Here is a 14662-nt window from a genome sequence, read left to right as displayed (position 1 = left end):
TAAAAGCAGCCACAATGTCCAATCATATAAACAAATTGTGGTACAACCATACAATGAAATATCATTCAGCAGTAAAAGGAAATGAGCTCTCACGTCATACAAAGACATGGAGTAAACTTAAACGCATATTACTGAGTGAGAAGAACCAAGCTGAAAAGGCTACATACTGTATGATTCCAACTATGTGACATTCTGGAAAAGGCAAAACTATGGAGACTACAAAAATATCAGTGGTTACCAGGGGTTAGGATGGAGAGAGAGACAAACAGGCATAAGACAGAGGATTTTTAGGGCAGTGGTAATCTAATCTGTATGATACTATAATGGTGAAGACCAGTCATTATGCATTTGTCCAAACCTGTAGAGTATACAACACCAAGAGTGAACCTTAAGGTGAACTAAACACTTTGGACGATAATAATGTGTCAGTGCAGGTTTATCATTTTTAAGAGATTACTGGTGGCAGATATTGATAATAGGGGAGCCTATGCATGTGTGGGGGTGGGAGGTCAATGGGACATCTCTGTACTTTCCTGTCAATCTCACTGTAAACCTAAAACTGCTCAAAAGAAAAAGTCTTTTTAAAAATGAAAAATGTGACTCTCTTGGCTTTATCTGTTGCTCTAGGAGAAAGAAAAGGTGGGAATGGTTTCTATGAGTTTGCAGACTGCTTGAAGATTCAGTAAATGATGCTTAGTCTAGGCCTTCTGTCCCAAGGCTGAGCAAGAGTACACACACCATACTGCCACTTCTTATGCATCTTGCACATTCTAATGGTTTTAAATTTCTGTGAATGTATGGAGTTCAGCATTTTCTCTTTTCATCCAAAGGAGTACTTGTCACTTTATGTCTTTTTGATGATGAATCTCTATCTTAGAGGACCTAGAGGGACACCACATGTCCAGTTCCCCTCTTCTACTCCCCAGTTCAGAGATGGCCAGCCTCGCTCTCTGAGTGGTCCACATCTCCACTCTCACATTCAAGTTCACTTACTTGAAGTTGTGCCCTATTAGGGAGGGAAAAGAGAATAGGTCTTGTATATCACGTGATGAGTTGGCTCTGCTAGTCCTGGATTGCCACAGATGGGATACTGGCCTTAGGTTAAAAACAAAGATTAACCAAAGCCCTATTTATCACTCTCTTGAGTCCACTAACTACCAGACCCCCATAAAGACAGCAGTCATGAGTTAAATAAATGAATGATTAAGTTGAGAACAGATGTGTGAAAACAGCCATCCTGTCCTGATTTACTGACCCCTGGTAGACATTAGTTTGGTAATGGACTTTATCTGCAACAAGCAGCCTGCTTCACTGCTTAACAGGGATGGTGTCTTTGATACTCTTAGTTGCAGTCTTACCCCCTGACTTCCCTTGAAGGGACCCTGGGGCTAAGCAGGTGACTTTCATGATGAACTCTGCATTTCCCTCTTAACTCAGGTTTTCACAAAAGGTTGACAAACGATTTTGCCAGCCACACTGTTTGCCGCATTCAGCTGGAATGAAATTTGAGTGGCCATGGTTCCAGCCTGTTTTCACATGTTGGTTATCCTCAAAATATTTGGAGATTTCCAAGGTGGCCCCCCTTTCTGTGACGGGCTTCGATAAGGTACATTTTCATTAACACAGGGTAGTTCTTTCTACTGGAAGGTGCATGATAGAAATAAACGCTCAAGGCACCTCCCAGTGTTTGGAGGTGTAGTGGTCCCAAGATAAGATTTTTAGAGATTTTTAAGGATATTTTGATGTTTAGCAACCATTATAACTGCTACTTACTCACAAAGTGAAAATCAAGAGTGTTTTTCTGTTCTGTTTTCTTTTCTTTGCTTTTTATCATTCTAAATTCCATTTGTTATTCTGCATGCCCAGGTGTAAAATTCCTTTGGCAGAGCAGACAACCTAATTGAGTCTGGGAAATGGGCATCAGGGAAAGAAAGCAGAGAGGAGAGTGCAGGGAGCAAGCAGATTCAGTGACTCACATTCAGGCCAGGGATTAAAAGGGGCCATGCACTCCAGTGCTAACCCAGGGGTGCTCAAGGGCTGGCACATGTGTAAGCTGCTGCTGCTTTCAATCACAAGATGAAAGGGAAAAAGGAGGAGGCTCAGGGGGAGAAGAGAGGTGTTAGTCATTGCAGTGATTGTAGAGGTAGTTGTTATAATAGTTGGGTGGGGAGAGGTTGGAGTGGATTTATTATAAGAGCCTAGAGCACACAGATCATGGGACTGAAGGGCAGAAAAGTACCCAGGCCTCTGAAAGAGACTGAAAATAGAACCAGTAAACCAAAGGAACCCAGGGAGTGCGCTCTCCTCCAGCTGCCTCGCTGCACACCCTCTGGGTTCTGCCCTCAGAACCCATCCTGCAGACTGGCTTTCCAGATACTCAGTTCACATGGCAGGAAATTACGACAGCACCATCCCAGCTCACTCTAGCTTCTCTTATTCTGAGGGTAGCCCAGGGTGAAGCCAAACATTTTTAACACCGATTCCAAATGTTTGAAAGAATCAGATTGGTCCTGCTTGAAACAGTAGTTTAATGAGATCTAATCAACTGGCTGGGAGCTATGGCATATCAACACAGTTACCAGGAGCCCACCCCCAGGGGCAAAGGGAGACCGCGAAGTGGTCATGTGAGCTGGGAAGAAACCCAAAGAAAGAATCTTCTAGACTCCATCACTGTCCCTCCGCAGAATACAAAGATTGGTCTCTGGGTATTAACAACCTGTGTTGCTGGATTTTTTTGTTTTTGTTGTCTTGGTTTGACTTGTGGTTTGAATCAATAATTTGCTCGTAAAATGTAATAAGAAAAATTATACTCATTTTTCTTGGTAAGAAGAGTTTTGGGAGTGGAAAAGAAAAAATGGACATGGAAAGTTTGTTTTAGCTCCATCGAATCTAGATGTAAACTAAATGTTTTAAGAGAATTAGCCTTACACCATCCCCAGGGAGAGACACAAGTCAGTTACATTGTACTTTCTTCCATAAGAATAAGAAACGTGCTGGGCCTGGTGCAGTGGCTCATGCCTATAATCCCAGCACTTTGGGAGGCCGAGGTGGGTGTATCACCTGAGGTCAAGAGTTCAAGACCAGCCTGACCAACACAGTGAAACCCTGTCTCTACTAAAAAATATAAAAAATAGCCAGGCATGGTGGTGGGTGCCTATAATCCCAGCTGCTGGGGAGGCTGAGGCAGAAGAATCACTTGAACCCAGGGAACAGAGGTTGCAGTGAGCCGAGATCACACCACTGCCCTCCAACCTGGGTGACAGAGCGAGACTCCATCTCAAAAAAACAAAAACAAACAAACAAACAAACCAAAAACTCTGTTCCTGAATAACTGGGGAGTCTGATTTGAGTAATAATAATGTCAAGGGTGTCCGTTGAAGAGACCACCAAACAGGCTTTGTGTGAGCAATAAAGCTGTTTATTCACCTGGGTGCAAATGGGCTGAGTCCGAAAAGAGAGTCAGCGAAAGGAGATGGGGAAGGGGTTGTTTTATAGGAGTTGTGTAAGTAATGGAAAATTACAGTAAAAGGTGGTTATCTGTTGTTAGCAGAGGATGGGGTTGCAAGGTGCACAGTGGAGAGATCGTAAGACTTATTGTCCAGAAGAAGAACGTCACAAAGTCGATTGATCAATAAGATAGGGCAGGACAAGTCACAATAATAAAATGTTGTAATTTTAATCAGTTAAGGCAGGAACTGGCTGTTTTACTTCTTTGTGGTTTTTGTTTGGCTGCTCCAGACTTCTTGGCTCCTGCAGGCCATCTGGACATATATGTGTAGGTCACAGGGGTTGTAATGGCTGAGCTTTGGCTCAGAGGTCTGACAAAACTCCGATCTCCTGCAAAAAAAAAAAAAAAAAAAAAAAGAAAAAAGAAATATGTTCATAAGGGAACAGAATAGATTATTTGGATTGTGCCTAAGAAAATAAGGTTAGGTGTTTAAGGCTATATCGTAAATGATTTTTCACTATAAGGTCACCATATCTTTCAAAGGCCCAAACTTCAAAATATTGTTTCCATCAAATTACATCCCCGTCCACTTTTTCTTTCCCAATTTTATGTGTGGCTTTGCCTGAAAAGAATCCCAGCGCTTGCGTGAGAGGCTGACTGGCAGCTCAGTGCTGTGCGTGCCCCATCCTCGCCCTTAGGACCTCATTCTAAATGCAGGAGAGAGCAACGTGGCAGGAAATCATTACCATCCAGCAGCTCCCCGGGACTGGGCTCAAAGGCCACTCTGCAAGGAGTTGAGGGTATTAGAATCCATTCTGGGGATTTACCTTTCTTTGCAGTACCTTCTATTTCTTAATGCCTGAGAGATCTGAATAGCCTTTGTTTTGCCCCATTTCCCTCCAGGCTTAGCGCAGATATGAATGCGGATGTGGTATGTCACACTCTGGAGTTTTGTAAACAGAACACTGGCCAACCATTGTGTCATCTCTACCCTCTTCCCAAGGTGAGTGTGTGTACTCACTCTGAACATCTGTTTCCAGTGACATACAAGGTCTTTGGAAATGTTAGAAAGGGAGACTTAGCTTTTACTCACTCAGTGTTTTGGGGACAGGGAGGGAGAGACAAGATGACATTTTCAATTACCCCGCAAGAAATAATATTTCTGCATTTCAGCCTAGATCTCTACTCCCATGCTACAAAGAATGTCTTTGCTGTTCAACCATTGTGGACTGTAATTTTGAACTGGGCTGCCAGTAGGCAGGAAATCTGAAAAAAGAGACGCAGAGGTTTAAATCCCTATCACTTAAAAATCAAGCAAGTCACTCTCATAGAGAGACCAACTCATGCCAGTTTGCCCAGGACTTTCCTACCATGAGCACTGAAAGCCCCACAGCCTGAGAAATCCTGGGCAGTTGGTCACCCTACTCCGAGCTTTATTGCTCTTACTCATAAAATGGGTTATGATAAACTACCTCCCACGTTGGTTTATTTTGGGAAGTAGGTGAGCTAATATGTAAAAAATGCTTAGCACAGTAACTGATACAGTTTTTAAAGTGTTAATAAAAATGATTGCTAACTAATCATTACTGATAACATTATTATTCAGTGATAGCTGTTCAGAGGACCCTGTGTGCATTGTATCTTTTTGTGTAGCTTTTAGTTGGATTGCGGAGAGGAGGCTGCAAATGTTCACACAATTCCCTCCCCGCACTCTGGATGAGAGAATAATATTGAATCCAGTTAGGCCACAGAATATGAATTTTCAGGAGCTCCCTGTAAAGAAAACTTCTATGCCTTCCTTCTTGAATTGTAGTTTTTCTGGATATAACACAACAGGTTTCTATTTTAATTGTCATTTCCTTTTTATCCATGTTAAAATGAAGTCCATTTTAGTGCTTTGTAGCCTAACCAATGACCATGATTTTGCTGATGGACGGTATTAAATGTCATAAGCCTGTTTCATTGAGCAGGAAGAAAGAAATACAAATACCCAAGGAACGTGTATATTTCATGCTTCCTCTGTTACCGACTAAGTGCCAATTACATTTCCCCCAATTCCACCTGAGGAGTTGCGGGCTCCACTGGTACCTAGAAGAGTTAGTTAACTTTAATTAAAAAAAAAAAAAAAACTTTTCATGTGTTCAAATAGCATGTGAATATTATATCATAATATAATATTTGCTGTTTGATATTGCAAGGAAGAAATGGGTCTCTGTGTAGAAATGCAAGTGATACAGTTTTTGTGATTTCCTTAAATAATAATGTCATATATACATTCCACCCACAGCTACACATAGTCGCAAAAAGTTCAACGTTAAACTGTCCCATTTAAAATGGCATTCTTTATTTTTATACTCTCTAGAGTTTACATCTGAAATTTCACGTCCTTGTCTTCCCACCCTGACCCCCTTCTCAATTCCTAACTCTGTAACATTTCCACTACCTCTTTGGCTACAAGGGAATTGGAGGATTTCATATGGGAACCGCCACCTTCTACCGCAGCTGGCATTCAGTGCTGCTGGGCAGCTTGCAACTGCTCCCTGGACAGCCCCCTTCACTTTCCTCTGACAGCTGTTCCAGGCCTTCGCCCTCCGCCTTGAGTCCCTCTCTCCAGCCTACATCTCTGCAGATAACCCAGAAAAGAGGGATAATGGGTGTATAAGTGGACAGCTTCCCTCTTCTCTGCCTCTGAGCTTCCCCTGAATGGCAGTCACTGACATTGACTGGGCACTCGTTGTGGGCCTAGTGCTGGTGTAGGGGCTCACACTTGATCTTGTTTTGCTCCCAAGCAAGCCTAGGATGGAGGCGTCATCATGACTCCTTTTTACAGTGGAGGAAACTGAGGGTTAGAAAAGTTATGTGACTTCCTGTAAGTCACTTCCTGAGGAAAGAACAGAACTGGGTTCACACCCCCATTGTTCTACTCAGAGATTGGTTGAGCTCTAACCGTGGTGTCAATGTTTCAGAAATTCCCCTGGGGTGTCTTCTTACAACAGCCAGCTGAAATCCTACCACCAGAAACAACAGATGTCGAAATGTGTGCTTCCTTTCGATTTTTCAAATAAATTATATTGTATTGATAATTTCTTTGAGAGTCATGATAGTGTATATACAATTTTATACCCTACTTTGTTCCCTTAACATTACATTTTGAGCATCCATTTTTCAGTGGTATATAGCAAAACTTTTTATCATTTTACAAATCACTCCTACATAGCATGTATGAATGCTTAGGTGGAATTACCTACCTGTTAGGGACAAACCGCCCCCAAAAAAGCTTCTTGGTATTGCCAACACAACCCGTCCCCTGCCCCCCGCAAACCTCTTTGTGCCACCCCTCCCCTTCCCCCAAGCCTCTTTACATTTCTCAGCCCTTATCTAGGCACCCTGGTAAAGCCAGCAGACTTCACCTATCAGGCCTTGCTGCAATAAAGCAAACCCCAATTACAAACCATCCAGACCGCACAGGGGAAGGTCGCACAAAAAAAAGTAGTAAAAAACATAAACAAACTTTACCTACACCCTCTGGTACCATAAACGTCACAAGGTGATATGTGGCAGAGTTAACCAACAAACAACCCCAGGGTCTCTCTCCCCCATATAAGCCCCTCATTTTGTAAGCTCAGGACTGCCTCCTCTGTCTGTAGTAGAGCAGCCAGCAAGTTAAATAAAGGCTTGCCTAAGCTTGGGTCTCTCTCTCTCATCCTTTCTCTCAGCTGACCTTACATTACCTACTGAAGGCGGGTGAAGATACAGATGCAGAAGTAGATAATGTTCAGCCCCCCAGAAGGAATTCTCTTGACTCTCCTAGTCAATAGTCCTCAGAGTAGCCACTATTCCGAAGTCAATCGCCACCGGCTAGTTCATTTTTAGGAAACTATCCTTGAATATCGTATCAAAGGCCTCACGCGGCATGCGCTCCTTTGTGTCTGGCTTCTGCCTGTGAGCTTCATCCCATGTTGGGTGAACAGCATCATTTCATGTAGAATTCCCTCAACTGTCTTTGATGTAGCTTCTGCTCTAGCGTCCCAGTGAGTCCAACCAAATGTGCTCTTTCCCTCTTTCTAATACATTTTCCACATTGATGCCACGAATGCCTTGCTGTAGGATAAATACGACTTTCCCATCGCAGCCCAACCATTTGCCTGGAAAGCAATTTCTCACTCTGTCCTTCCACTTGGTGGATTATCCCTCCCCATCGTTCATGGCTCAGCTTATAAGTCACTTCTTCAGGGAGGTGGGCCCTCTTGTCACAGCTCTTGTATATTCCTTTCTTGAACTTGCTGCTTTACAAGGTATGTCCCTGTGTGACTTCCTGCCTGTTTCTCCCACTAGGCTCTGAATTCCAGGATGGTAAATTCTGTCTTGTTCACCACTGTACACCCAGTGTCTAGGACGGTGCTTCACACATACCAAGGAAATGTGTATTGGCGCAATGAGTGGATGATGTGTCACTAGCTTCTCATTTGCATCCCTGATGGAAATTCTGACCTTCCTCATGTCAAGCCCTCACTGATTTTTCCAGTGCATACATCTGATCCTGAACAAAGCTTGGGATCTCCACGTTATCTACACAACTAAGTACAAATTTTCACTTAGCTTTTCAGGGCCTTTGACTTGCCTTTCCCTCAGGTTGGTGAATCCTGTGCTGCAGCAAGTGACTGGCTCTCCCTTGAGCCATCCCCAACCCTCCCACCCTGCACCTTGGGTCTTCATCATTCCCTCTACCCAGACCACCTTCATCAACTCCATGTCATCTCTCAAGCTCATGTCAATGGTCACCTTCTCTGTAAAGTAATTCCTAACTGTTCCAACCAAATGTTAACTCTCCTTTGAACAATCATTGTAAAATAACTGTTCGAGCACTTACAATGTGCTAATATTGTTCTAAATGCTTATGTGTATTCATGCGTTTATTCTTATGGAGTAGGTATGGTTGTCCACCCTTTATAGATGAGGAAGGTGTGGCAGAGAGACATCAAGATACTAAAGTCTCATAGATTTCCTCACTAGGATGCGAGCACATGGGGGCGGGCAGGCCTATACCTTGCCTGTCTTTGTTCTCTCCACCATGCCAGGAACACACTTACTTGGTATATGGATGAAAATGAAAATAGCAGAAGCTGGTATTTATTGATGGCCTGCCAGCCGCTGCACTTGACTGACATGTGTGATCTCATTTAACAGTGCTCTTAGGTCTATATTTATTTTACAGTTAAGGAATTTTGAGAGTTGGAGAAATTAAGGAATTTCCCAGGCTATACAGCTAGTGAGGAACATGAGAGGATTCATCCCCAGATCTGTTTGTCTTAAAGCCCAAATTCTCATTCACTGTGCTCTCTGCCTCACTGAGACTCTGTGGGCATTGTCACTTTGAATGGAACCACTGCTCCTGGGCCAGCTAATTCCTCATAAGCAGGACTCTGCACCCTCTATGTCTGGCTTTGCACACATCTCAGACTGTTGTACAATTCTAATAATGGGATGCAAGCCGTCTCCCCTATGATATGCATGCTGCAGGGATGGAGGGGATGGATGGGCCCCTCTGTATCAGGGAGCTCACAGCGCAGAAGCAAGCAGTGCAGGGCAACAGAGATTTGGCTTCAGTGGGGCCAAAAGTTAAAGGTGGAACCGCATTTGGAGCTCACAGTGAACCCCTATTCATCATCTACAGCCCACCTGAAATTCCAGGCCCACTTCTTGCCGGTCCCGTGGACATGTCTCCCTACCACTACCTACTGTATGCTCAAAAAGGACAAACTTCATCCATAATTAATTAAAGCGAGAAAAATCTACAATGTCCCACTGGTACAAGAAGAAGAAGAAGAAAAAGGAGAAAGGAGAAAAGGAGGAAGAGAAGAGGGACGGGAGGAAAGGGAAGGAAAAATAGCCGCAGGCCTCATTGCAAAGACCACTCAGGTGGTTTTGTGTTACCTATCTTGGGAGTTTATTTTTACCACTCCTCTCATTTGCACACAAAACAGCGCATTGATTGCTGCTGGGGTGTGTGTGTGTGTGTGTGTGTGTGTGTGTGTGTGTGTGCGCGCGCGCGCACTCGCATGCTGGTGCACCTGGCTCTCCCTTGAGCCCTCCCCAACCCTCCCACAGTGTCCAAAACAATGATTCTGACACCACAGCTCACAAATTGAAAACCGAATGCAGTTTATTCTTGTGTACCCAGTGGCTCTTCAAAGCTCTCTTTTTGGATCAGAATGTTACATTGCATGAGCGCTAGGTTGAGCCAGAAGCATCCTGGAGCCTCCTTAGCTTTAAGCCACTCCCATTTGGGTCCCCAAACCTTGAGATCTCCAGGCAGACTTCATAGCTTTGAACTGACCCCTTTCCTAACCACAGCAGTGCTGGAGGAACATGCTGCATTTACCAACATCTCCAAGGCACACTCAAGACTTCAGCCACTTTGATCTACATTAAAAGAGAATCATATTCGGAATGTAAGCCTTGTGTGGAGAGTGGTTCTCCTTATTTCCCTGGGGCTTCCTGAACTGCTGGGTGGCGGGGAGACCTGCTGCCTTGGGAAAGCAACCCAGACTTTGAAACAGCTTTTCCCACAGTGAGTTGGGTTTCTACAAGAAGCAAAAGCTCTCTGATGCTGAGTGTGGGGGAGGGTGTGTATGCACAGGGAAACGTATTTCCCTGGAATCCAAACTACCAGGCAAGTGACATAAATGGGTTTGGCAATAAGTAAATTTGCACTCTTTATATGAGAAAGTGACAGATGACAAATTCTGGTTCGCCTAAGCAATAAACAAGCTGACCTCAGGAATTCCCTTTTATTTTTTAAACACTAGGTGTCAAATAAAACACCTGGCATCTCTTTTAGTAGGTGGTCTCAGGTGGTCATGTTTAGAAAAAGAATTAAAGATGGACAGGAAATTGGACACTTCCTGAGACTCTGTAATCACTAAATTTCATTCTGCACAATCCACAGAACCTGATGCTCATAATGCTGTTTTTAGCCCTAAGAGCTCACAACACACTGTCAGATGTGTTATTGTCTAGTCTCCCCCAAACTCTGTTATTTCTAATAAGAGTCTTTTGGTAATAATTTCAGATTTACAAAAAGTTGTGAGGATACCGCAAGAGAGTGTACTGTTCACCCAAGTTTAATTCCCCACAATGTGAACATCTTACTATTACTTAGTCAAAAGTAAAGAAGTCAGTATCACTACTGTGTATACCTTAGTAGCAACTCAAGCCCAGACTTTATTTGGATTGCACCCATTTCTCCTCTAATGTCCTCTTCTGTTCTAGGATCTAGTCCAGGACATGCATTGCATTTCTTTTTCATGTCTCCTTAGTGACCTCTGGTCTGTGACAGAGTCTTCATCTTTCCTTGTTTTTCATGACCTTGACAGTTTTCAGGGATACAGGTTAAGCACGTCGGTAAAATATTCCTTGAATTGGGATTTGTTCATGTCTTCATCTTGGTTCAACAGTGTTAGGGGTTTTTGGAAAGAACACCACAGAGGTGAAGCACCCTCCTCATCACATCCTATTAGGGTTAAATGATGCCACATGGTATTGCTGGTGAGATCAACCTTCATCACTCGGTGAAAGGGTCATTTGCCAGGCTTCCCAACTGCAAAGTCACTATTTCCCCCCTTTTCCTCTACTCTGTTCTTTAGAAGTGAGTCCCTAAGTCCAGCCTCCTACACTCAGTGAGGCCAGGGTGGACCAAGCCCCCGCTCCCAGAACATGGAATGTTTACGTATATCTTTTGAAATTCTTCTATGTAAAAAACATGTCTCTCCTCCCTAATTTATTTAATTAGCCATTTATTTATATTAGCACAGATTCATGTATATGTACTTTATACTTTGAGTTATAATTCAAATATACACTCTTTTATTGCACAAATGTATCCAGTTTTCCAGTTTTGCTACCATTGGAAGCTTAGGGTGGCTCCCGTGTCCTTTTGACACGCCTCTGTCCTATTTCTTTTTCTTCCATACTACTTTATGTTCTGGTACCACCAGATGATCCAGGCTCATCTTGTTATCTTGTATTCTTCTGCCCCTGTCCTTGAGTCAGCATGTCCCTAAAAAGACCTGGTCCCTTTTGTTGGAGAATGATATTTGGAAACCAAGATCTGGGTGCTAGGTGTGCCCATTACTACTGGGATGTCATTGCTTATTGGCCTTCTTAGGTCCTGGTCTTCTTTGTGGAGTGCTAAGTAAAGCACATGTGTGTACAACCCAAGTATACACAAATACCTACAATTGTTTCTGTGTCTGTATGTGTGTCTCTGTGTGTGTGTTTGTGGATGTGAGCTCATACCGATATCTCTGATTTTAACCCAATATCACAGGGTCAAACTCCATTTTATAGGTATAATTATCAAACATATTTTGCAGTGGAGGCTTAAAGCCTTTACTCAAGCCTCATAAGTAGTGAGCAGAATCTGAACTCAACCCAGGGCCCTGGACTTCAGACCTGTAGCTCTTCATATCAGCACTGCCTGTGTTTAGCATAGATTCTGGAGCACATTCAGAGTAGTCACTTCTCAGAGCCAGAGGGAAGTAAAGGCAGCTTTAGTTTTACTTTTCATAAAATATCATAAACACCTTAATTTTCAAGAATCTTGCACAATATCCCAACTTTCTCAGTAACAAACCACTGAGATGTTCGCTCACGTAGTCACGCCTCAAGAAACATTTCTTGAACACTTACCATGTACCAATCCTACAGCCAGGTACCTAATAAGTTATCTCTTTTGACCATCCCAAGTCTGCAGGACAGATAGGATTCTGTCATTTTATAAATAAGTCTACCGATACCTAGAAAACAGAGAGACTTTCCTGAAGTCTCATACTTTCTACAGAATAATTGTTTTTCTTTTTATCAGCCAGGAAATATTTATGTAGAATGAATTACGTAGAATGGTATTCCAGCAAATGTGGCAGGCAATAGCAACGTAAATGGATATTTTAGCAGGAGAGGCAGGCTTACAGACAAACGGTGAGAAGAGACGAGTGCTCTCACACAGGGTGCCAGGAGGAATGGAAACCCCAGCAGACGAGGGCTAAGCTCGACCTGGAGGGAACAGGAGTGGAGGTGACTCCTTCAGGGTAGAGTAGAGTTTGGCCAGCACACTCTGCCTCGCCTGCATCAGCCTCTCGTGCTGGGCCCTTTACCTAGAACTCCCAGTTCCCTGCATGGCCAGCACCTTGTCCACTTACTGGTTTAAGTACCCCCTCTCCAGAAAGGCCCTCCCTGACCAGCCTCTCTGAAGAAGGTCCCCTTTCCCGCTCTCTCACAGCACTTTATTTATTTCTTTGATACCATCTGAACACAAGGACCATGTCTTTCTTGCTCACCATCTTATTCCTGGACTGGCATAGTACCTGGCACATAGTAGGTGCTCTGTAAGATTTGTTGAGTAAAAAATAGGATGAGAAGGGCAGTCCTGAATGTACCTTCCTTTCTCCCTCGTGAGGATGTATCTGCTCTCAGTGGACTATACGAGAGATCAAAGCATTCGGCTTCTTTGAGAATGTGAAGCAGTTTTCAGAAATAAACATGGGGCTCACCCCAGGATGCCTGCTCTGGTATTCCTCCGTGGGGTTTTAGCATCTGCACTTGCATAACGCTTTTGACGAGCACTGAAGGGTGAGAACTGTTGTGCCGGAGGCTGGCGCAAGCCTGAAAGCTGTCATTGACGAGACTGAAAGCACTGTCCCTTCTCCTGCTTCTCACCTCCCACACATCCAAAACCATGGATCCCCACTTGCCCTCTAACTGCATCCTTTTCCCCAACCATTCCTTGATTTCTATCCCTTTTCTGATTGATTCATCAACTTAACCTCAGCTACTGGGTTTCCAGTCCCCAGTCCCCTAGGCATAAGGCCTCTTAGAAAGACAGAGGGAATTAAAGGTTTTAGACCCAAACTATTTGGAATTCATTCCTTTTCTGTGGATTTTCTCCATAGAGAAAAACAATGTGCTGACTAATTACAAAGGTGCACTGAAGTTATCTACACCCGAAGAAGAAAATGAGAAGGCCTAGTAAGCCGCTCAAGTCTCTCCCATTCTAAAAAAATAAATACAAAAACAAACCTCACAGAACACTCATTCCCCTCCAGCTTTCCAGAGAAATCAAATTTGTCTCCTACCTCTAACTGAGAGACGATTCAACATGATGTTGAAGAGCACAGATCCTGGTGCCAGCCCACCTGGACTTGAAGCTCAAAGCTTTACTAAGCTTCTATTGTACGTGTACACATTAGGGGCTATAGAATAACAGGCAATGACAACTGACATGAAATTGGACTAAGTACTTAGCATATATACATCATCTAAAATCCTCCCACACAGTTATAAGGTTATTCCATTATCTTAACTTTACAGAGAAAAAAATCAAAATTCAAATTGTTGGTTGTAAAGTTGTATAATTGACAATGTTTTTAAAAGTTCCTCTTTAACCATCTGAGGAAATCATGAACAATGAAATAAGTGACAAGGGAATATAGCCTTCTAGACACAGAAAGTCAGCTTAAAATGGAGCAAAATATAGTGTCTAGAAATAAACCCCAATGCATTTGCGATTCTTGTTTTTGATGAAAATAGCATTTCTAATCAGTGCTAAAACACTGGATTAATCAAAAAATACAATAAACTAAAGACTAGACATTTGAAAAAAATTTAAGCTAGATGCTTATCTATACCTTATAGCAAAATAAATCCCAAATGATTAAAGACTGAATCACTTTTAAAAAATGGAACTATAAAACCCTGAGCAATTGTATTTGTAATTTGTGCTTGAAAAGTCACAAAGGGAAATATTAATACATCTAACTAGTATAATCTTGCCCCCTTCACAAAGTCAGAAGACAAATGGCATCCTGGGTAAATGTTTTGTAATATGCCACACAATGAATTATTTTCTCTTTGATTCAAAGAGCTCCTAAAAAAATCAAAAAGAAAAAAAAAAAGTAAGCAAAGGCCACAAACAAATGGTTTAGGGAAAAAGATCAAAGGACTGAAAATTTAGGAGAAAATGCTCACCCCTTCTTATAATTTAAAAAGTGAAAAATTAAAATGAGATTTTATCCCCTTCTTATGTATTTTGACTTCACAAAGCTCTTTGATGATTAGGCAATAAATTATCACAGAAGCAGAAAAGGCTTTCAATATCAGAGACCACAAAATTAAGTTGCTCTCTGCATATGTGAAGGCTTAAAACTCTAAGGGGGC

At 42.7% G+C, this 14662-nt stretch overlaps 1 protein-coding gene across 11 annotated transcripts in view; it reads left to right on the top strand.

The window, feature by feature from the left end:
- The window catches only part of AOAH (acyloxyacyl hydrolase), a 198448-nt gene that overhangs the window by 54655 nt on the left and 129131 nt on the right, over window positions 1-14662 (top strand). For all 11 annotated transcript variants that reach the window (XR_004183253.1, XR_004183252.1, XM_031665358.1 and 8 more), the window contains one exon: window positions 4352-4451. Coding sequence is in view for 9 of the 11 variants with exons in the window: in XM_031665358.1 (XP_031521218.1) it covers window positions 4352-4451 (100 nt within the window). In the remaining 2 variants the exon portion in view is untranslated. The remainder of the gene's footprint in view (window positions 1-4351; window positions 4452-14662) is intronic.

Source organism: Papio anubis, chromosome 4 (assembly GCF_008728515.1).
Source record: "Papio anubis isolate 15944 chromosome 4, Panubis1.0, whole genome shotgun sequence".
Classification (NCBI taxonomy): Eukaryota; Metazoa; Chordata; class Mammalia; order Primates; family Cercopithecidae; genus Papio; species Papio anubis.
Note: the sequence above shows the minus strand (reverse complement) of the source record. Positions and strands in the feature narration are given on the sequence as shown.